The following is a 22,386-nucleotide window of genomic DNA, read 5'->3' as shown; positions in this document are numbered from 1 at the left end:
TGGCAACGTGATGGAACATTTTGGTATTAGTAAGAAATAACAAATATCAGGAATTCAGCAAAACATGGTAAGATTTATATCAAATGGTGCAAGTGGAATAAAAAGAACCAGAGGGTCAATTATACAATGACTAGAACAATGTAAATTAAAAGATCACAAACGTAAACCCCAAACTCTGAGTAATTGAAAACAACTCCAAAAAAACCAAATAATCAAATATATCTTCATATTCCCCTTTTCTCAACAGAGTTAGGTTGGGGCAGAGAATGAACTAACAGAGGCAAAACACTCCCTAAGTTGTCACTATATCAGTTCTTTTTGTTTAACTATTTTTCTTTGTTACAAGTGTTCAGATTTGGAATGGAAATGCTACAGAGGAGAAATAACAATGCTATAAAAACAACAGTTTTAAGAGAACAAAATTGTAGAAGACTGTTTTTAAAAGATAGGATCTGTTGCAGAGATTGTGAAAGTCTGCCTGTTCTTTTCTCATATTTTCATCACGGTTATGGATCACGTTTACGTATGTTTTACAGAGATAAAAACGGCTAGTATGTATATAGCACTTTAAGGTTTGCAAAGCACTTTGTAAATATCTCATTTTACTCTCACAATAACTCTGAGATGAAGGTGCTATTATTTTCCTCTCTTTACACATAAGCAAACGGATACAAACTGCAATTAAGTGACTTTTTCAGGCATAATTTCTACGTGTCTGAGATTGGATTAAAACTCAAGTCTTCCTGACCCCAAGTCACTACCTAACCACCTTCAGAAGTGGGGAACATGTGACCCTCTTGGTCCTCAAGTGTGGCCCTGTAACTGAATCCAGACTTCACAGTTCAGTTTGGATTCAGTCAAAGGACTGCTCTTGAGGACCTAGTCTCACCCCTGATCCTAGCTTAAGTAATTACTAATGTCTTTCAATTACTATTATTTTTTTGTTCCTAATTTGCCGTGTTTTATTCAATAGGAGCATTAGGTAGCAGTGACACATCTCAGAAAAGCCACCAGAAATGATTAATGGGAATTCAGCTGAACAGCTAGTAAGATATGCCATGTTCAGAAATTTTCAGAATTTGTAGAATCATAAGAAACTCAGAGTGAGAAGGACCCTCAAAGGGCATCTGATCCAACTTCCACAATCAATTCCACTATATTATGTCCTCAAATTTGACCCTCTGGTTTCTACTTGAAAAAATCCTGAGATGAGGATCAATTGCTATCAATCACTATTCTTTAGGATCATCTGTGATTTCCCTTCTTTCTGCCCCCCCCCCCATTCTTTTGGAGTCTTATAAAATATTACTGAAGGCCTTCAAGTTTATGTTGTTTCCAACACAGATTTCCTTTGAGTGTACTGGTATGGTCTGGCTACTCTTTGACTCTGCCTTTTTAAGTGCCATTTCTACCTTTTTATAAAACCCTTTGGAGACTGAGTTCAAATATTGTGGTTTCTCTGTTATTGTTGAAAAATAGATTGTTACAGAAACACCGACACAGTGATCAGAGTTAATACCCATGGATAATAGGGACTGTGAAATGTTTATTCCATTTTTTATCTATTGATTTATACCAATAATTATATATGTGATTGTTGGGGGAGAAGAGGGACAATGTAAATTGAATTTCATGCCAAGTTTTCTATAGACTAATTTTTGTTTCCACTGTTTTTCACTTTTATAAGGGAATATTATTTATAATCTGCCATCCTTCTCCATGTTGTTTCACAAAGGGTTTCATATACTAAAACAGCATTGCCCTTAGCAATCAGTGTTTGCTGGCTTATATGCTTCCCTCCTCTTTATGATGTCTGTTTTACATCTGGATAAACTGTTATAGGAAATAGTGATAATCAAGGTCAATATATTTGCTTTTTCCCATTTCCCGCTTTTCAACATTATTGATTAATTTGAATTGGTAAGAATAAAGCATTTCAATTATTTGCAGTATTTTCTTATTTTTAGTGTTTGTTTAATTTGATATTATTTTGACCTTTGCTCTGATTAGTCAATGGCCTACTGCACACAGATGATTCTGAAATTCCTTTCACATCAATAAAAAACTATTTCCTGTTAAGATACAATCAGTTTCATTTTTTTATGATATTTTTGGGTGTTCCTATGTTTAACACCTTTATACTTCTCTTCTACAATAAAGTATTCATGAAATACAGGTATGAGTCTTCTGAATTATCCATAACCTTTGGCCCCTTTTGTTTCTCATATCTGAACCATATTTCTCAATATATCTTCCACCCTTCTCCCCTGGGACTCCCTTCACATTGAAGTAGATATCAAATGGCATGCATATTGGGGGTTTATCAGGTTAGTAAGATCTAACAGAGAATGTTTTCATAATTTCTTTCCTCTTTCAGCATCTAACTGACCCCAGACATGTATGTGTGTGTGCGTGTGTGTGTTCATCCTTCGTTGTCAAAGAAGACCATGCCATCAGAGAAATGATGACATGACTTGCACTTGACTTTGTTTTGAGTGAGGGAGGACTGTGAAGGTCACCAGCCTCACTTCTCTTCCAGAGCCATTTGAATCCAGTGACCACATATTCATCAGAATGACTGGAGATGACCCAGGATGAGGCAATTGGGGTTAAGTGACTTGTCCAAGGTCATACAGCTAGTGAGTGTTAAATGGCTGATGTGAGATCTGAATTCAGGTCCTCCTGATTCCTATACTGGTGCTTTATCCACTGCACCACCTAGCTGCCCCAACCTCAGACATATGTATACACAGACTAACACCTTCATCCCAGGCCAGCAATAAATATTGATTGATCTCAAAAGCTACTGTCTGTTTCAGTCTGGATAGTTACCTGAGCATCCAAACTCTTTCCTTGTGTCTAACCAGTCCCTGGCTATTTTACCGGAAAGGTATCCAAAGGGGAGAATAGTTCTAATTCTTGATTCATCTTATTTAAACTTTCTAGTCCTTTTCCCCCAAGTTACATTAATGTTATTTGTCCTTTGACTTGAAAAGGACCAAAATGACAACACAATGTTGGAGTAAACGTAGCTGTGGCTAAGTTACATTGATGCCTTTTGTTTTATGGACAATCCTTTCCCTTTAATCTCTACGTCCTCTTTATAGCCCTTTCATTGAAACTTCACTCTAAAATTTAAATGAAGAAAAAATCTCTAAACAAAATTCACAAAAAAATCGAAAGTTAGTCATACCAGCAGTTTTTTAAAGTTGTTTTCATTTACACTATCATAGCCATTATGTATATTGTCCCCCTGGTTCTTACTTCACACTCTCAAGTCACTCAAATTTTCACATGTTTCTTTGAATTCTTCATATTCCTTATTATTTATGACACAACAATTTTTCATTATGTTGAGATCATCAACAACCAATCAGCAAACAAGAATTAAATACCTACTATATTCCAGACACCGTACTAGGTTCTCAAGATACAAAAACAAAAAAGGAATAGCCTCTGCCCTCAAGCAGCTATATATTTGTATATAAACTTCCAGTTCTCTAGGTATATAGAGTTTATATTAGAGAACCAGAATGGAAAAGGACCTTAAAGATTTAGGCCAACTTTCTTGTTTTACAAATGAAGAATCTGAAGCCCACAAACGTTAATTCACTTGCCTAAAGTCACACAGGCATTAAGTAAAAGAGAAGAAAGTAAAAATCAGGTCCTTTGAATCCAAGTTCAGTGCAATTTGCACTGAACCACACTGTCCCTGCCATATGCCACAATTTGTTCAATTATTCAATTCAATCAAAAAGTCTTTATTAATCATCAAGATGACAGTCACTGGCCAAGACTCCAGGAATACAGAGATCAAAATGAAAATAGTTCCTCCTGTCCTGTTTTCTCCTGAAAGAAAACAACACAGATTAGGTAATACAAAATATATAAATTAAATACAAAGTAATTGCAAAATAGTAGAGTAAGAGGAAATGAAAACAACTGAAGATCCAGAAAAATTTAATAGGAGGAGCACTTAAGCCTTGAATGGTTAGGAATTCCTATAGCAGTAATGAAGAGCAAGAGCATTTCCAGCACCACCTGCCGAAATATAGTGATGGGAGAAGAAGTATCATGAACAGGAAAGTAGGCCAGTTGGACTAAAACATGGAATATGTGATAGAAAGTAATGTGAAATATGTCTGGAAAAACAGCTTGGAATCACATTGTGCTTTAAATATCAAATGGCAGAGTCTGTATTTTATCTTATAGGCTATAGGAAGTCACTGAAGATTCTTTGGTAAAGAGATCAATGAATAGATAGAGGTAAACTGTAATCGATATCTAGCTATATCTTTAGATAGATATCTATACAAATATCTGTAGATGTACATAGAAAACACATAAACATGCACTTTGTTTCTAGATATTTTTTTTGCTGCCACAAAAAAAAAAGCACTGCTATGAATTTTTGGTACAAATGGACCTTTCTATCTTTGACTTCTTTGGAGTGTATATTTAGAAAAAGTATTAACAGGTCAAAAGGGATGAACAGTTTACTGACTTTTCTAATATAATTCCAAATTGTTTTCCAGAACAGTTAGGTCAATTCATAATTCCAACAAGAGTATATTAATGTGTCTCCATTCCTCAATTCTTCAACCATTGCCTATTTCCATCTTATATCATGTTTGCCCACTTGAAGGGTGAGAGGTTGAACTGCAGAGTTGTTTTAGTTTGCATTTCTTTATTAAATACTTGAAGTGATCTTTCTTGTGGTTTTTGATAATTTGTAATTCTTTCAAACTATAAATTGTCTAAATCCTTTGATCACTTATCTACTAGGGAACCCTTGATTTCCTAATCTAAAAACTGAAGTGAATGAGGCAAATTTCTAGTTAATTCAGTCCTGATAAAAAAAAAGTTCTGATTGAAAGGATTCTGATATGTTAGAAGAGCAGTAGGATAATTCTGGAGTTATGAGAGGTCCTTGGGACCTCTTTGCAATACCACTCCCAATATCTAGCCAGAGCTATAACTAGGATATATAAACTTTGGCAAATTCAATTGACTAGAGGCAGGGAAAGATGCTAAGGTATGGCCAGTCTTCTGTATGGTTAAAGTAGTTTAGAGATAAAAGTCATAGAAGTGGAGAAAGCTAACAAAATAGGTCAGAGTGTTAGAAGAGAGAGTGTACTACAGGATGGAGGAAAGAAAGTGCTACTTCTTTTGCCACCTTTCCAGATGATTCCAGTCCCCAATATGGTGACACATCTGGAGTAACATGCCCCAGAGGGTAAGTGGGAGGAATGGATGGTAGATAAGAGTCACAGACATGGGTCCCTGGGAAGTGGCAGTCTTAGGAGCCAAGTAAATATGCCTGATGGTATGTTGGTGCCTCAGGAAGCAGGAAAGAGCAAGTACATTCCTCCCCCATCCATGTCACTATCTAGACTATCAGGCTAGTGTGCAAGAGTTTAAGCCTGTGAATTTCCCTTCTTTTCCAGCCTCCTTTAGGGAAAAGGTCAGTGAGGTAAGATGACCATTCCTGGGTTCTGCTATACTCTGGGATCTAATTATGGGTCTGGATTTATTCCAGGTCAGTAATCTGTATGATCACCCTTACTATTCTACCAAACCAACCTAGGGAACAATCCAAGGATCTACCCCCAAGACTTCCCCCCTTAAATCCCTTAGACTAAGCACCTTTGATCTTCCCCTGGTCCTGCCTCTCTTCGCCCCTGGCTTTCTCGCTATCTATTTTTCAGGTGTGGTTAGAAGGCTCAAAAAATTCAATGTTCTCAGGGAAATTATCTTTACATGATCTGAGAAAACAACCTGAGAGGGATTACCTCAGAGAGAAGTGTCTCTCTTGCCTATACTGCTCACTCTCTCTGCCCACAAGTAAAAGAATATTTACCAATGGAAAAGGAGAATTGCTAAGAAAACAAAGACCTTGAAGGCCATTGCCTTCATACTAGCTCTCTCAAGAGTCTAGATTATTTTTTAGATGGCAGGAAGATCTCTGACTCCTCAACGGCCCTTTTCCCTTCCCTCCCCTACCACTATTGTGAATCTATGATTTTATAAGATTTGAAAACTCCAGACACTCCAGATCTAGGGCTCAAGAAAAACTGTTACGCATGCCTATTTCTTTAACTGTGACCCCTGGCATTAGTACACTAGCAAAATTTGATGACACTTCAACCACAGCCTCAAACCTTGGGCTCAATGGATTTAATTGATTATTGCCACCCTTACAGCAAAACAAGAGCAGAACACTGAGCCGTTCTACACATTCCTGTCCTCTTTCTAGTCCTCCTTCTTCCCAGAATTCTCAGAAATTCAAGTAGATGATAATGCAGAATGGGAGGAGTGTTAGATTGGGGAGGAGTTCTCAGTCATAGTTATCCTTCTCCTCCCTGGTAGTTTTCCATCCAGGAACAATAGAATTGAGTGAAGATGACTCAGTAAAGAGACATGGGGGTGGGGTGAGGAGCCTCCTGTTCACAGAGCTAAATCATTTTCAAGGATCTCCAGTGTCTCTTCTCCTAAAGGGAATTTAAAATTGAGGGTCTGGGAACTTTAGGTCCAGGTTTCCTGAAAGTACAGTGAAATACCAAGTGAGGCAGAGAGAGTCTCTGGTGAAACAGCTTAGAGAATTTCCACAAGAAAAGAGCTAGGTCATGCAATTGGAAAACAAGATGTACAGGCAATGGAGTATAGAAATCTATTTTGCCCTTCAGGAAAATAGAGGGGAGGAGGATGGAAGAAGAGGGGTGGCAAATAGAAGGGAGGACAGACTGGAAGAAGGGATGGATGGGGTGCATGCTGTCCTGGGGTGGAGGAGAGATGGGGAGAAAATTTTGAATTCAAATTCTTGTGGAAGTGAATGTTGAGAGCTGAAAAATAAATGAATTATATATATTTTTAAAAAGAAAATAAAGAGCTAGGAGTAGAGGCAGACTCTCTCCAGCTCATCTGTATAGACATCTGCTTTTCTGAAGTTCTAGGATTTGGTTCTCCTAGCCACAACTATCTCCCATATCCACCTACTCCACTCTCAGAAATTCTACCCTTTGGGTTAAGATATTATTGTTAGAGAATTTCTGTTAAACTTATTATATGGGAGAGCAAACACATAGACCCATTAACCCACAATCAGTTAGAAGTATCAACAGGACTAGAAATAATTGCTTTGGAGGCCCTTAATAGGTATCCTAGGCAATGGAGATTGATTTGGCAAGGGGTGGTTGTGCTAAAGGATCTTTAAGACAAACTTGACCGATATATGCTTCTGTCACAAACTAGTAGCATAATGTGGCATAGTAGAATAAACAGCCTCAGAATCAGAAGATTTGGGCTTGGGTTCAGGTTCTGCCACTAAGTAGCATTGTAACTGTGAGCAAGATATCCCATCTCTCTTTCCTCATCTGTGAAATTATGGGGTCGAGCTAGATAATCTCTGAGGGTTCTTCCAGCTCTAAGATCTTTTGGTTCCCCAGCTAGAAAGCATAAAAAGTAGGGGGAGGACAGAGAGGAAAGAAAGGTTGGAGGGAGGCATAATGATCACATGAACAACTTTCCTGATCCAAGACTATTTTAATTCAACAAAAACAAGTCTTATTGAGATCCCTGTATCCCTGTGTCTTTGGGGTCATAGAAGGCCACATAGTCTCTGTCCTCCTGATAGGGCTACCTTTAAGAAACAGAAGAAGTTTAAAGGTTGGTATATGTGTGCTACTTAATAGCATTGGGAATATATGTTCACATACTTTGTACATATTTTCATGAGTAAGTATACACTAAAGCATGTTTCCTGTTTTATGAAAGAACAAGTAGGAAAACTGAGGCAGCAAGTGATCCATTGAGTTACCTGAAGTCTAGTTATATAGCACATAAGAGTTAGGATTTGGGGGGTTCAAGGAAGGGATGCTTCATTTGACTCCATCTCCGAAACTTCTTTGTTAGTCAGTCCTTCCAAACGAGAGAAAGTCCTGGCTAGGGAAAAGGCAGGGCCTCATCTCCTGGAAAAGTCAGCAAGAAAGGAGTACCACAAAGCCATGTGTACAATTTCTGGATTGGTGGGGAGTGAGGAAGTCACTAGCTGTGGTAGCTGCTTTAGGAGAGAACAGTAAGTAAATCTACCTGGGATAAGACAGAAAGATTCTTCATCTGCCTCATAGTCTGTTAGGGTCTGCTACAATCTATCTAACTCAGATCATTCTATAATGATGTAGGAATATACTTAGACACTAACTCTGAGGCTGAATTAGCAGATAAGCATTGTCACTGTCCAAGTTGCTTTGGGGTTTTCTCTACAAACAACCTTACTCCCTCCAAGAACAGCTATCCCTTCCACATTGAGACTTTCCCCATCATGGTTTCAATACATTTCAGGTTGGCATAAGAAATTAAATGAGAATTTGGGGGGAGTTTTAGGTGACTTTTGAAAGCCATCAGACAACACAGAAAAAATTTAGAAACTCAGAAATGCATTATATATATAATATCAACATATTTTATCTTTTAATACCATAATAATTCAGGCTTCTTCTCTGGTATGAAGGGAGGGCCAAAAAATTTTATGTGGATTTTCCAGATCATGAAGGTACTGTAATGTGGAAGGGATAACTGTATAGGACTTCAACATAGGCTATACAAGATCAGTGAATGGCAAGCATTTGTTAAATACCTTTTATGTGCTTACTAAATATACCAGATAACAGAGAAACCAAAACAAATGTTCTCAATGAGTTTATATTCTATGAACAAGATACCATGTACATATATAAGCACATTCAGAAAAAAAAAATCCAAATAAATTCAAGACAGTTTTGAAAGGGAGGGCAGTAGCAGATGAGGAGATCAGGAAAGGTTTCTTGTAGAAGGTAGAGCTCCCCAGGGGAACATGGAAGTCACAGAAGTTCCTAGCTCCCCAGTCCTCTGGGAAGCTTAGGCAGTCAGCACCACACTAGGGAAGACAACAGGGGAAAATATTAGGTCACTATAGTCAAGTCATTGCAAGCCTCTGAAAAGCTAACTTTTCTTCCTCTTTTCCAGTCTCTCATGGGTTATACCATAACAGCTGTGCTGGCAAGACCAAAATAATTTGCCCCAAAGGCAGGGCAGGGTGGCTCTAAAATATTTCCTGATTCTTTGTACCTCCTGATGCCCAGTTCTGAAATTGTCTCAGTTAAGCCATTTTTTTCTTTTCTTAATGGCATTTTTTCTCCACTTACATGTCCAGACAATTTTTAGTATTTATTTTTTTATATGCATACAATCATATTAAATGTATTTCCACATTAGTCATGTTGTGAAAAAAGAATCAGAACAAAAGGGAAAAACCACAAGAAAGAAAAAAAAGAGAAAATAGTTAAGTTTCCACCTGCAGACTCCATAGTTCTTTCTCTGGATATGGATAACATTTTCCATCATGAGTCTTAGAATTGTCTTAAATCATTGTATTGCTGAGAAGAGCTGAGTCTATCAAAGTTGTTCATTGCACAATGTTGCTGTTACTGTGCACAATGTTCTTCTGGTTCTTTTCATTTACTCGGCATCAGTTCATGCAAGTCTTTCCAGGTTTTTCTGAAGTCTGCCTGCTCATCATTTCTCACAGCACAGTTTGATAGCCCTTTGGGCATCCATCAATTTAATTGCTCTCCAGAATGGTTAGATCAGTTCACAACTTTACCAAAATTGTGTTAGTTTTTCTATATCTACTTTCCTACATCTTCTCCAACATTTATCATTTCCATGTTTTGTCATGTTTAGCCAGTCTGATAGATGTGATGTGGTACCTCAAAGTTGTTTTGATTTGCATTTCTTTCATTAACAGTGAGTTAGAGCATTTTTTATTTAGATCATATAGATACCTTTAATTTCTTCATCTGAAAACTACTTGTTCCTATCCTTTGATCATTTATCAATTGAGGAATGACTTGTGTTCTTCTAAATTTGACTCAGTTCTCTACATATTTTAGAAATGAGGCCTTTATCAGAGATACTGCTTGTAAAAATTGTTTCCCACCTTTCTGCTTACCTTCTAATCTTGGTTATATTGACTTTGTTTGTGCAAAAACTTTTCAATTTAATGTAATCAAAATCATCCATTTTGCATTTTATAATGTTCTCTGTCTCTTGTTTGGTGCTAAATTCTTCCCTTCTCCATAAATCTGACCAGTAAACTATTCCTTGCTCTCTGTTTATTTATAGTATTAGCCTTTAAATCTAAATCATGTACTCATTTTGACTTTATCTTGGTATATGGTGTAAGATGTTAGTCTATGCCCAGTTTCTGCCATAGTATTTTGCAGTTTTTCCAGCAGTTCTTGTTGAATGGTAAGCTCTTATTCCAGAAGCTGGAGTCTTTGAGTTTATCAAAGAGTAGATTACTGTAATCTTTGACTATTGTGTTTTGTGTGCTTAACCTATTCCACTGATCTACCACTCTATTTCTTAGCCAGTACCAAATAGTTTTGATGATTGCTGCTTTATTATACAGTTTAAGATCTGTATGGCTAGGCTACCTTCCCTTGCATTTCTTTTCATTAATTCCCTTGATATTCTGGACCATTTATTCTTCCAGACGAATTTTGTTATTATTTTTTCTAGCTCTATAAAATAATTTTTTGGTATGGTTTGATTGGTATGGCACTGATTACGTAAATTAATTTAGATAGAATTGTCATTTTTATTCAGAGCTCTTAAATCTTTCAAAGTTGTTTGACTCTATAATGTTGTTGTTACTGTAAAATTGTTGGTTACCCACTTCACTCTACAATAGTTCATACAAGTTTTCCTAGGTGTCAGTTAAATCATCCCTTAAGCCTTTCCCCAAATGATGGGCATTCCCTTAGTTTCTCATTATTTGCCACTTCCAAAAGGGTTAGTATAAAGATTTTTGTTCATATAGGTCCTTTTCCTTTCTCTTTTATCTCTTTGAGGTATATAATGTAAATTGTCCTGAAATTAGCCTATAAATCAAAGGAATCATGAGATTATCCATAGAGAACTTCTATTCCAAACCCCTTATTTTACAGCCAAAGAAACTGAGGCACAGAGAAGTAAAGTCACTTGTCCAAGATTCCTCAAATAAATGACTTCTGCCAAGATTTAAACCAGTATGTTGATTTCAAAGACAACCCTTTTCCCTACAAACCATAATATCATGGATCAAGGAAAAGGGAGGGAAACCAAACTATTTATTGATGTGGAATCAGGGCAAGACCTCAATGTGTATGAATGATTTTTTATTCCCTCACAGATAGATTTCTTTTTGTCTCCTTTTAACAGTGAAGCACTCCAAAGGGGCCATGACTTAAAAATTACATGGAAGTAGGAGCTGGATGCAAGCACAGTTCTATGGGAGGAATGAATTTGTTAAATTGTTGACAGAAAGGGGAAACCTCAAGAAGTCATTTAGTCTGCTGATCCATTCTCTTGCCTTCATGGAAGATAGAATCTAAACAATCCTCAGGTGAAAACTGACTGTTCTTTTTTTCTAACACCTTACTCAGATAAAATATATTAAGACTGAAGTTCTTAACCTATAATTCATGGATCCCCAAGGGGTTTGTGGCTAGATTTCAGGGAGTCCATGAATCTGAAGGAGAAAAAAAATTGAATCTCTGTTAACTGAAATTTAGGATCAATTATATGTTGTTATTGTTTACAATTATTCTGAGAAAGGATCCATAGGCTTCATCAAATTGTCAAAGGTGTCCAAGATAGAAAATTAGGAACCCTACATTAAAGGCTTCTTACCTCCCAAACTCCTCCAACTCTTAATTCTCTCTGAATAATATCTAAGGGTACAGTTTTAGGAACTCAAAAGGATTTTTAAAAGGAAAGCAGGGTGGAGAAAATGCCACTCAGTTGGAACAGGAAATTGCTTTTCTGGTATTTCCTTCTCCTACTTTAATCTGCTCATTTTCTTTCTCCCAATTTATCTGGGCTAACAGACACCTGAAATGATTTAGCCAGAGCATGTTAATCAGCAACACACAGGCTGTTGTTGACACTGGTGCCTGATTCTCAAATCATAACTGATAGATAAGTTTGGGGTTTAGATCAGAGTAAAGACCAGGATGTGCTATAGGAAAGCATAGTTCAATTATTTTACAATTGGGAACAGGGTGATTGTTAGTCCCCCATTTTATAGATGAAAACACTAAGGCCCTGAAAGAGATACAGTGATTTGCCCAGTGTCACAGACTTGGTTATTAGTGGAGATGGACACATACCTTTTTGATAGCGGCAGAATTGGGACTAGAACCTAGGTCTCCTAATTCTTTAGTGTTCCTTTTCTTGGACCTGCAGAAAGGAAGACTTGAGTTCAAACCTAACCTCCAGACACTATTGAAAGTTAGTCTAACTCAGTGATCCATTGTTCCCAGACCTGCTTGTCAATCACTGTTGGGGGAGGAGTCACCCAGTGTGCTGCTTTGTATTGCCTGCTCCTTGTCACGTACCAAGTCGCCCCGCTACCCCACTTTGTACCTGACAAAAATCACGCATAAGCATGAAGAACTAAGATGCCATCCTCTTTTACTGAACTGTATCTATCCTAATAATCTTTATTTCATTACAAAAGTTATCAATAAAAGCTGACTCCTTGAATCCCTTGCTGGGCTAATTCTCTTTGTCCTAAATTTTTGCCTCCTTAATCAGGACAAAATCAAGAACAAAGAATTTTCTTTTCCAAAACACTAGCTAAGTGACTGGGCAAATCACTTTACCTCTGTTTGCCTTTGGTTTCCTCATACTAATAGCAGGTTGTGGTAAGAATCAAATGAGATAATAACTGCAAAATATCTACCACCATGCCTGGCACATAGTAAAGCTATGTGAAAGTTAGCTATTCTTATTATTATTACTACTATTATTGATTATTCACTATGCCATACTGCAAGCTAGTTCTTTCAAACTTCAATTGAAGTATTGTGAGTTCTGTTTTTGATTCAAGTTTTATTTATTCAACTGCTGATTGCTGCCTTCATTAAATACTATTAACGCATTAAAATGGGTAGAGTCTACTGGTGTAGGGGGATGAACTATATTTGGGTTAATGCCTTTTTTCAGGGCTGATTGTTTTTTATTTCCATTGATACATTATTCTTGGTAAGGAAAGCAACTAACTTCTTCCTTACATTGAGAATCCATTAAAGTAATAGAATATTAGTGCTAGAAGGAATATGAGGTTAGGAACAGAATTGTCAGCACACACACAATAGTATCAAAAATATCTATAAATTACATTCCTTTAAGTTTTGCATAGTGCTTTACATATATTATTTCAATCTCATTCGATCTTTAATCAGCTGCTTCTTTCGAACCTGTAGTTTGATTGCTACCAGCCCTTTCTGTCCCATCTGTGACCTGGGGATGAAGACTGACAAAGGAAAGCACCAACAATGGTGACAAAAGGCTGTGGGTTGAAGTCCATGCTCTAACACTGCAGTCCTAAGCTAGTCATTTACAACCCCTCTGAATCTGTTTCTTCATCTATAAAATACCTACCCTATAATAGGGTCTTAAGATCCTTTCAAAGTGCTATAAATATTGCAATTATCTATCCTGTTTGTTTTCTTCTTGGCCTTTATAGTGGTATCACTTTTTCTGGCTCCTGCTTGTCGGGATCTCAGATCTCAGATCTATCTGCCTCTGATTCTACCTTTCCCAAACCTTCCAGCAATGTCGATTCTTCAGTATAGACACCATGGTCTCTGGATTTTTCTTTAGTAGTCTTCCTTCCCAAGCTTAATTCAAGGTTCTGCCATCTAGGCTGGTACAGTTGGAATTCTTAATTAACCTGGGGTCCACGGATAGATTTCATGGGGATGTGAAGTTGAATGGGGGAATAAATTAAATCTTTATTTTCACTATCCTCTATATGAAATTCAGCATTTCCTTGAAGTATTTAAAAGTCAATAGGCTTCACCAGATTGTCAAAGGGGTCCAAGACACACACACAAAAAGTTTAAGAACCCCTGTGCTACGAGGACAAAGGCATTATAAACATATGCGATCCAATACCAAGCAGATTCTTCCAGTTCCCATCCTCCCGCCCTCTTCTCTCTTCTCCACCACCTTAATCCTTTTCATTTATAACCTCCCCTCCCATGCTGATTAGAACTCCACAGTCTCCACCACCACCCACCACCCCTTCCCCCACCCCCGCCCACCTCCCTATAGCAAAGAGGAAATATTCTCAAGGTTCTAGAGTTGAAATCTCACTTCCTTGCGTAGGCACAGACAGACGTGCTTTGGCTTATAGGGAGAGAATCAAATACTGAGACTACTGAAGTTGTCCTAAGAGCAAAAATATCAGTTATCAACTCTGGGCTTCAAGTTTCCTTCTGACATCCGAGAGCCACTCTCAGGGTCATATTCACTAATTCCGAAAAATTCCCCCACTGAAACTCAGTCCATGTCCATACATAAGAGTAACATGTGGGTCTCAGATACCCACCTATCTGTCTGCTTAGTCATTGTCCTCCACCATCATCCCCTTCCGTCACATCCTGTCCTCCAACACAGGGCTCCAAGTTGCAGAAAAGAATTCTTGCCTGGGATATGGGAAGAAGAGTGATGGTGGAGGGAATGGGGGGAAAGTCCACACAATTAGATTCACTGAGTCCCAGATTAAAATGGGAGAAGGGATGGATGTTGGAGAAAGAAAAGAAGTGAGATGTAAAACTATGTCCTTTATGACCTGCTCAGGGGGAAGAAGGAGTGTGGGGTGGGGATGATCCGAGCCCAAGGTGCAGAGCCTCGAAGGTCAGGATTGCTGCTGGGGCTGCAGGGAGGGATGTGGTGACCTTAGGCTATTAGAATTTGTAGTTTTGAAAGAAGAGAAATTCTGAAATAGTACGCACTAGCAGGGCAGGGCAGTGGAAGGACTGAAAGTAAAAGGACTTCCTTCTTCTCCTTATTCATCTACACCAGACTGTAATCCGGTTTAAAATCAGTACAACTCGAGGGGTCTGCGGACAGAGGGGAGGGCGGCCCAGGGCTGGCGGAGAACTGGTTCCGCAACCCCAGGGGCCTCTCCATTGGCTGTCGTGGACATTGTTGTATTTAATCTGCAACATGTCCTTCCACCAGAAAATTAAATCCCTCCGGAAAGAGCTACTCTCTTTGCCCCTCCCCGGTCCTTGACTCGCCTAGCTAGAGGACACTACCAAAAGAAGGTCTAAGACGCACAGGGCAGCGAAAATGGGGAAGGGAGGATGGGACCCAGAGAGGGGGAGGGGAACGGAGGCGGGGACTGCGGATGGATCTGCGGTGGTGCTGCGACACTGGAATCACCTTGAGACTGCAGCGTCGGAAGGCGGCAGAAGGAGCTTCGCTTTAGAGTAGGAGACATCGTATTTGCTGCTCTTTAGAAGGAGACGCCTGCGCCCCGAGGTGAGGCCCCTATCACAATCTCCTCTTTGTCCTAACCTACACTCAGACCTGTCCAGGAGATGTATATTTTTGAAATCCATGAGAATGAGGGGAGGCTAGGCGACTCCCCTCACTCTATATATCTTCCCGTCCCACATTGACCCCCACACCTTCTCTCCTACCCTGATTTCATCTTATTCCATCTCAACTCCTTTCATGCTTCCTCTCCCACCCTGTTTCATCCCTTCTGGTGTATTTTTTCACCATCTGCATTCCTCATCTCATCACTCTTTTCATCACCCACCCTATCTCTTCTGACGTGTGTGTTCTCTCCTTTCTTGATTTTTCTCCTATTTCCTAGTGTGTCTCTTCCTTACCCTTTCCCTCCCGTTTCTTTAGTGTGTCTCATCTCCGTTTCCATCCTCTCCCTTTCTCACCAGCTCTTGGTGTTTGCTCTTCCCCCCCAACCTTTCTCCCCTTCCTTTAATCCCTCTCCCAATTCTCCTGGTGTATGCTCTTTCCCTTCCCATCCTTCTCCCAGTTCTCTAGATACATGTTCTTCCCCTTCCCCTTTACTCAGCTCCTGCTCTTTCCCCTCCTCCTCCTCTCTCCTTAATCCCCCTCCTAATTCTCCTGGTGCATGCTCTTACCCATCTCACCCCTCCCTCCCAGCTCTCTTGGTATATGCTCTTCCCCTCCCCCATTCCTTCCACCTCCCAGTTCTCTGGGTACGTGCTCTTCCCCTCCCCCATTACTTCCTCCTCTCAGCTCTTTTGGTGCATGCTCTTCCCCCTCTCCCTCCTTTTATCCCCCTCCCAACTCTCTTGGTATTTGCTTTTACCCATCTCCTCGCCCTCCCAGCTCTCTTGATACGTGCTTTTCCCCTCCCCCACTCCTTCCCCCTCCCAGCTTGCTTGGTACGTGCTCTTTCCCTCCCCTTTCATCCCCTCTCTGCCCTCCTGGTGCATGCTTTTACCCATCTGATCACTCCCCTGCCCCCTCCCTTGATCCCATCCGATCCCCGCTGTCTTAGAGCATATCCTTCCCCTCCTCCCTTTCATCCTCATCTCTGAGGAATGTTCTTTCCACTTTAGCTTTTAGTTTGGTCCCCACCCTTGGCAATCTCATTGCTGGTTACTGGCTCCTTCAGAGGAAAGAGTCTTCCCAAAGTAGGCAGACAGACCTCAAGGCACTGGCAGACCTGGAGATAACAGACATTGAAGCCAAGTGACCTGGTTAATTAAGCTCTTTGGTCCTTGTGTGAGAGCATCTCAGACTCTGCCTCAGCTTTGAAGCCTGGCTCATCCAGACCCCCAACAAATGCTCCCTTACCTTCAGTAATGGCAAAGATGAGGCAGGACTTTTCCCTTCTCGCCTTCTTCTTGGGTGTTAACAGCCACCAGACTATAAAGTAGTTTTGGGCCCTTCTGAGTCTGTGATTCACCAGATAGAAGCTTCTCTTCCCCCCCCCTCCCCACCTCTACCACGTGCTACTGTTACACCCGTAGAAAGCATCCTGTCCTGCTGAACGTTAAAGTTGGGGATGTTAAAAGGTGAAAGGAGAATTGCCCCTGATTATTGCCGGTGATGTAATAGGGTACAATTACATAATCTTTTCCGTTAGGGAAGAGAAGGGAAGGTGGGTGTGTTTTCTTAACACTTTTTTTCTTTAAAAGTTTCATAATTTCCTGTTTTTTTTTCTTTGATCTCTATGGGGAGAAAGCACTGAGTCCAATGTCTTGTCACAGAATCTGAGACTTAGTCTGGGCTATATTTACCTGGTTTGAAATTCTCCTTTCCCTTTTTAGGTAAGTTGTAGAAACATGAAAAGGGCATCCATATGATTTGGTCCTAGGACTTTCCCCCTGGAGCCAGACAATAGGGCTTTTGCATAGTGCTTAAGTAAGAGTTGACTGGACCAGACTTCTCCATCTCTCTCTGTTCCCCATGCACGTAGCTTCTGGTTACTGGGTGACTGCCTCTTGCTGATTGGCTGCCTTAGGAAGTGTTACTCATGTTTTATGCATCACTTCCACCTCATGATTCACTTCTCCTAGGTTGGGAAGAGATCATGAAATCTCTGAGGGAAGGTTTTCATTTGTGTCCCAGACAAATCTGTTGGTGGAGTTTTCCACTCATTCTCTTTACTTTCCGTTACTTCCTCTTGTATATTGAATATGTTCATTTGGTGCAAAGACTCATATGCATCCTTTTGGGGGTGAGGATAACAAGAAGGCAAAGAAGATTTGTATATAACCACTGAATGCCTGTATATTTTGATATATTTATATTTTTTCTTTTAAAAACCTCAAATATGGATACATGCGGTGATTCCTCACACTGTATGATTTCCAGCATAGTAGTAATTAATGAGCTATTACCATTTCCCTGAGCGTGTTACAGAAAGTTAAATCTAATGTTGCTCAGAACTGAAGCTTCCAGATATGATTTTTGTTAACTGAAAAAGAGTTCAAGGAACTCTGTTATCTTCCTCTGATTTAGGGCAAAAACTCAAGCTTGAACTGTGGAGATTGTAAGCTCCTTCAGGGCACAGACTGTTTACTTCCTATCTTTAAATCTCTATCCTGGCACAGTAGTGCTTAATAAATGCTTGTTGGATTTAAGTTTCTGTGAAATAAAGTTATTTTGGTGTTATCTCAATTAACTAATATCTTCTGGAAACCCTAGGGGACCTCAGAAGGAAAAACTAATCTGATGTGTGCATTGTTTACAAGACAGCTAATAATATTGGGAAAATATCTGTACAAATTCCATTGGGACATGAAATTCTTAGTGAACTGGCATCTGTTGTGTTTGGGCAGAATAAGAATCAGGATTTGTCCTCTTTTTGAGATTACATTACCATAATTATAACTTCACTTAAACTGGCAAAAGTGAATTTTACTTCTCTCCATGCTGTCCCCATTTACCAATTCTATGTGTATTTTTTCTATAGTATGGTAAATTATTATTTTATAATTTTATGTGTCTTTTTCTATGTACAATAGAATGTGAACCCCTTGAGGGCCAGAGCAGTCTTTAAGGCATCCCATTAGATGTGCTAGGCTACTAAATAAATATTTAAATTGATTTTATGTTAGTATGACTTTAAGATAGTGGGTCTTAGATTTGCCTGCTTCCATAACATATGTAATGCAGCTTCTGGTGGTGGATAAAATGAATTAATTACTTTGCCTGCTACAACTAAAATGAGAGTAGTGGAGTCCAAGTCCCTTCTGGTATCCAAGGGTGTGCCAGTTCCCTAAAGCACAGAAGAGGGCGGGTTTAAAAATTCCCTGCTGGATTGTTGGTTGCAAAGGTATTGTTGTCAGTATCACAATCATCAGAGATGATGAAATAAAGCAAGTTACCTCAGAGGAAAGGGATGATTTTTTAATTGTCATTATAAATTTGAGGAGTAATGTTTATTCAAGATGTCTCATCCATTCAAGATAACAGCTTATGAGAAAACTTTCATTTTTGTTGGGTAAGTGGCAAAATTTGTATGACCCTTGCACATTTAAAAGCTTCCCTCTGATTCTCTTTCAGAGAGTCAAAGTGAATTGTTTTATCTTCCCAAATCACTTCTTGAAGCAAAATAGTCATCCTAACTAAATTCAACCTCTGTTCTAGATTCCAAATTCCTTTCCATGTAGTAAAGTAAGTGATAAGAGAGCAGAACATTTTGCCCCTGCTAGTTAAGATAGGATGATGGGGAATAGTTATTAATAACTCAATTTCATGTTATACTTAGGGTTTTTAAAGAGCTTTCCTACCATGTGAGGTAGGTAGGACAAATATCCTCATTTTACAAATGGGGAAAACTGAGACTTAGATAGTGACCCTCTTATTTCTTTTTTTTATTATTGTACATAACAGTATTTATATTATGTATAGAATATTATATTATTATTTAAACAATGTGTTTGTGTGTTCATATCCACAAATTATGAAGAATAATGTGATTTATGAAGACAAATAGAATTTAAATAATCAAAAAAAAGTGAATCAAAACTTTACCTGGCATGCAAAATAGTGATCACTCTTAAGGCCTTCATTCAGAACAAGATTAGAGAAACTCACAGTATGGTACGACAAGAAAGGAAAACAAGTTAAAAGTATTAAGATGGAAAAGAAATAAGTAAAAACATTTGGATGATGGAAACATTGAGGGATTATGCTGGGGGCGGGGTTGTAAGGGGACCTTCAGCCTTGAGGCCACATGTGACCCATAACAAATCCTTAAGCATTTGTTCTGTGACATGACTCTCTTATTTCTACTAAGTAAAGTATCTAGGTTTCATCCCCACTATTTTTTCATGTATTTGAAATGATTATGTAAAACCAGCTTTTTACATCCAATACTTAAACTTGAAAAGAGAGGGGATGAAATTGTAGGATTTAATTGCCTAAATTATGATATTTGGATTATTCATTAGGGTTGCTCTCCTAATACTTCCAGCATATACTTCTCCAATTTGGTTATTGCATTAAAATGAAATAATTTAGTTGATAAAGGAGTTTATTACAACTGTTAAAATTTTCATTGTCCCTTTGAAGTGCATAATATGACTTTAAAAGTTTCAAAATATAAATCCATGCAGTACCTTGAATTGTTTGCCTCCACTTTTCTAGAACCCATAGCATTAAACATGGTCCATGGAGAGAACCTTTAACTACATTAATTTCTTAACAAGAAAATGAGGAAGCAGAATCATTGGGGGGAAATGCTTGTGCAAAGTTTGACTTGTAACACCCTGCTTCAATTTTAATTTTACTTTAATCTCTCCTAAAAGGAAATCAGGGTACATTTGACTTAATTGAGGAGAATCAGGTAAACATAGAAGAAAATGCTTCATTTCAAGTTTTACTGTTGGTTTCCTGAACTTTTCAAATAACCTCTTTAAGGTATGGGGAGGGAGTTTTTCAGCCTTTGTTTGAATGTCTTTATAAAAAGCATCAAGTCAGTCTTTCATAAATGATCTTGCAAGATTTTCACAGTCAACAATGTAAAACATTGCTTATAGAGATCTTGAAGTTGTAAGGGACTAGATAGAATCTAGAACCTTTTTAAAGGGCATATATAGCTGTTACCAAAACATCTAATATCTTATTTTCTCATGACTTTATCTTTTTCCTTTTTCTAATGACCTTATTACTGGGAAATTCCAGTTCATTGAGAGTTCTGAACAATTGGATTTGCTTAAAGAAAAAAAATTGATTCAAAAATTTTGATTTTAGACTACTTTGTGAGGTGCAAATTCATTCAGTGACCTTTTAGTGTCTTTTCAAGCTTGGATCCTGAAACAACAGATTGCTCTATTTTGCCTCCCAAAGAGGGGAGAGGACTGAGCAGCTTTGGAGGGTTATTTTTGGCAGCTGAACTGCAGTGTGGTGTGATGGATGGCACGTAGGGAGACTGCAGTACCCACCAGTGGCCAGCAAAGACAGGAAGCCAAACAATCCAGGAAGAATTTAATGAGAGGGGAAATGGGGCAGCTGATCTGTAGAAGCTTTAAATGAATGGCAAGCCATTTGCTTAGAGCTAGAAAGTAGACTGGTTCACAGGGCCAGTTAGGCATGATTTTAAAGACAGATGTAGTGAACTGGCTGTGATAAAATGGTGGTCAGATTTCAGGAAAGAGTAAGTTACTTTATTGAATTGAATGCATATGTCATATAAAAAGCATTTGAAAGTACTGGGAAAAAGAAGCTTGAGGTTCAAGTTGGACAGCTGTCATAAAGAAGAATTTATTTGATTTTATTTATTGTGGTCATAGACCAAAACCAGGAGCAGTTGGTGGAAGTTACAAAGAGAGAAACCTAAACTTGATATCAAGAAAATATCAATTTGAATCTCTTTGGTCAGTTTATGTCCATGTTAGATGAGAATTTTAAATATTAAAGAGTTTGCCAAGCACTGTGCTAGGCTCTGTATAAGACAGAAACAGTCCTTACCCTCTCTATAGGTGCTCCACTGGTGCAGGCATAAAATCTGTACACATTAATTTCATGGGGGCAGGAAGTAAATGATGAGGAAAGAAGAGGAACTTGTGCTGACCCTTGAAAGACTAGGAACTAGGAATTCCTAAAGGCACATTGGTGGGGAAGGAAGAGCTTTCCAGGCATGTGGGACAACCTATGCAAAGGCAAGAGAGGTAGGTAGGTGATGAAAAATAATGAATTGTGAAGGGGGAAGTAATATAAAAACTGTTTGGAAAGACAGGTAAGAGCCATATTGTAAAAGGGTTGGGTATGCAGTGGCAAGGGGGTTGTAATATGCATCACTGGAGAGAACTTCCAAATCAGGGAGGTCATAGGCTCATTTCTGAGTCCCACTTTCTTGAAATACTGATTAAGAGCTGTCCCGAAGTGGAAGGGACTGCTTCTGGTGGTAATAATGGTCTCATCTCCTTTATCAGAAGTCTTCAAGCAAAGGCTAGATGACTAGTAACATTTGCTAAAATGCTGCTTTGGGGGGAGGGAAAGAGGGGGTTAATGGAGTGGCCTGTTGAATTCAATTCTGAAGTCTGTAATTCAGAGTGTGGGCTTAAAACTACTTGTGAAAGTTGCTTCTGGAAGGAACATATGTACTGTTTATTGATACAATCTGATATGTAGTTCTTCCAAGAAAGAATTGCATTATTCAGAGGGCTTAGCCTTCATTTCCACCTACATTATAGATAAAAACATTCTTTAGAATTATTCTTGTGTGAAATAGTTCTGGAACAAAGATAGTTTCTGCTTAAGATTAGTTAGGAAAATCTATTTTTATTCCTACAAATGTTATCAGAGCTAAAACTCCCAGTTTATTGTCCCTTTGGTGAAGCTTCTGTCTGACCAAAATCCAGAGCAGATCCATTCTATTATATACCTCTGGTTTCTGACCAGAATTCTGCCTGCATCCCATTAAGGTATGTCTAAAGCTGGAAAAGATTTTGAATGTCAGTTATTCCACCTTCCCCCCTTTTACAGATAAGGAAACTGAAGCCAAGGGAAGTTAAGTGACCTGTCAAAGGTCAGGCAGGTTGTAAATTCCTTTGGATCCAT

General features: G+C 38.7%; 1 protein-coding gene and 2 long non-coding RNA genes across 4 annotated transcripts in view; 1 reads left to right on the top strand and 2 right to left on the bottom strand.

Annotated features, from left to right (window-relative positions):
• Nucleotides 1–8,684: 8,684 nt before the first annotated feature.
• Nucleotides 8,685–15,338, bottom strand: LOC140517066 (uncharacterized). Of its 2 annotated transcripts, none has more exons than XR_011971462.1 (4): nt 15,259–15,338; nt 14,420–14,516; nt 12,192–12,261; nt 8,685–8,914 (listed from the first exon to the last, which is right to left on the bottom strand). It is a non-coding gene; the product is annotated as an uncharacterized lncRNA (long non-coding RNA). The 2 variants fall into 2 exon arrangements; XR_011971461.1 differs by lacking the exon at nt 15,259–15,338 and adding an exon at nt 14,826–15,131.
• An 899-nt stretch (nt 15,339–16,237) lies between these two features.
• On the bottom strand, nt 16,238–17,300 carry LOC140517067 (uncharacterized). Its single transcript, XR_011971463.1, has 3 exons — nt 17,115–17,300; nt 16,669–16,740; nt 16,238–16,537 (listed from the first exon to the last, which is right to left on the bottom strand). It is a non-coding gene; the product is annotated as an uncharacterized lncRNA (long non-coding RNA).
• Nucleotides 17,301–18,695: 1,395 nt separating this feature from the next.
• Nucleotides 18,696–22,386, top strand: part of PKM (pyruvate kinase M1/2) — a 33,151-nt gene continuing 29,460 nt past the window's right edge. Inside the window, exon 1 of the mRNA XM_072627949.1 lies at nt 18,696–18,823. Coding sequence (XP_072484050.1) covers nt 18,771–18,823 — 53 coding nt within the window. The 5' untranslated portion in view covers nt 18,696–18,770. The remainder of the gene's footprint in view (nt 18,824–22,386) is intronic.

Source organism: Notamacropus eugenii, chromosome 1, assembly GCF_028372415.1.
Source record: "Notamacropus eugenii isolate mMacEug1 chromosome 1, mMacEug1.pri_v2, whole genome shotgun sequence".
Classification (NCBI taxonomy): domain Eukaryota; kingdom Metazoa; phylum Chordata; class Mammalia; order Diprotodontia; family Macropodidae; genus Notamacropus; species Notamacropus eugenii.
Note: the sequence above shows the minus strand (reverse complement) of the source record. Positions and strands in the feature narration are given on the sequence as shown.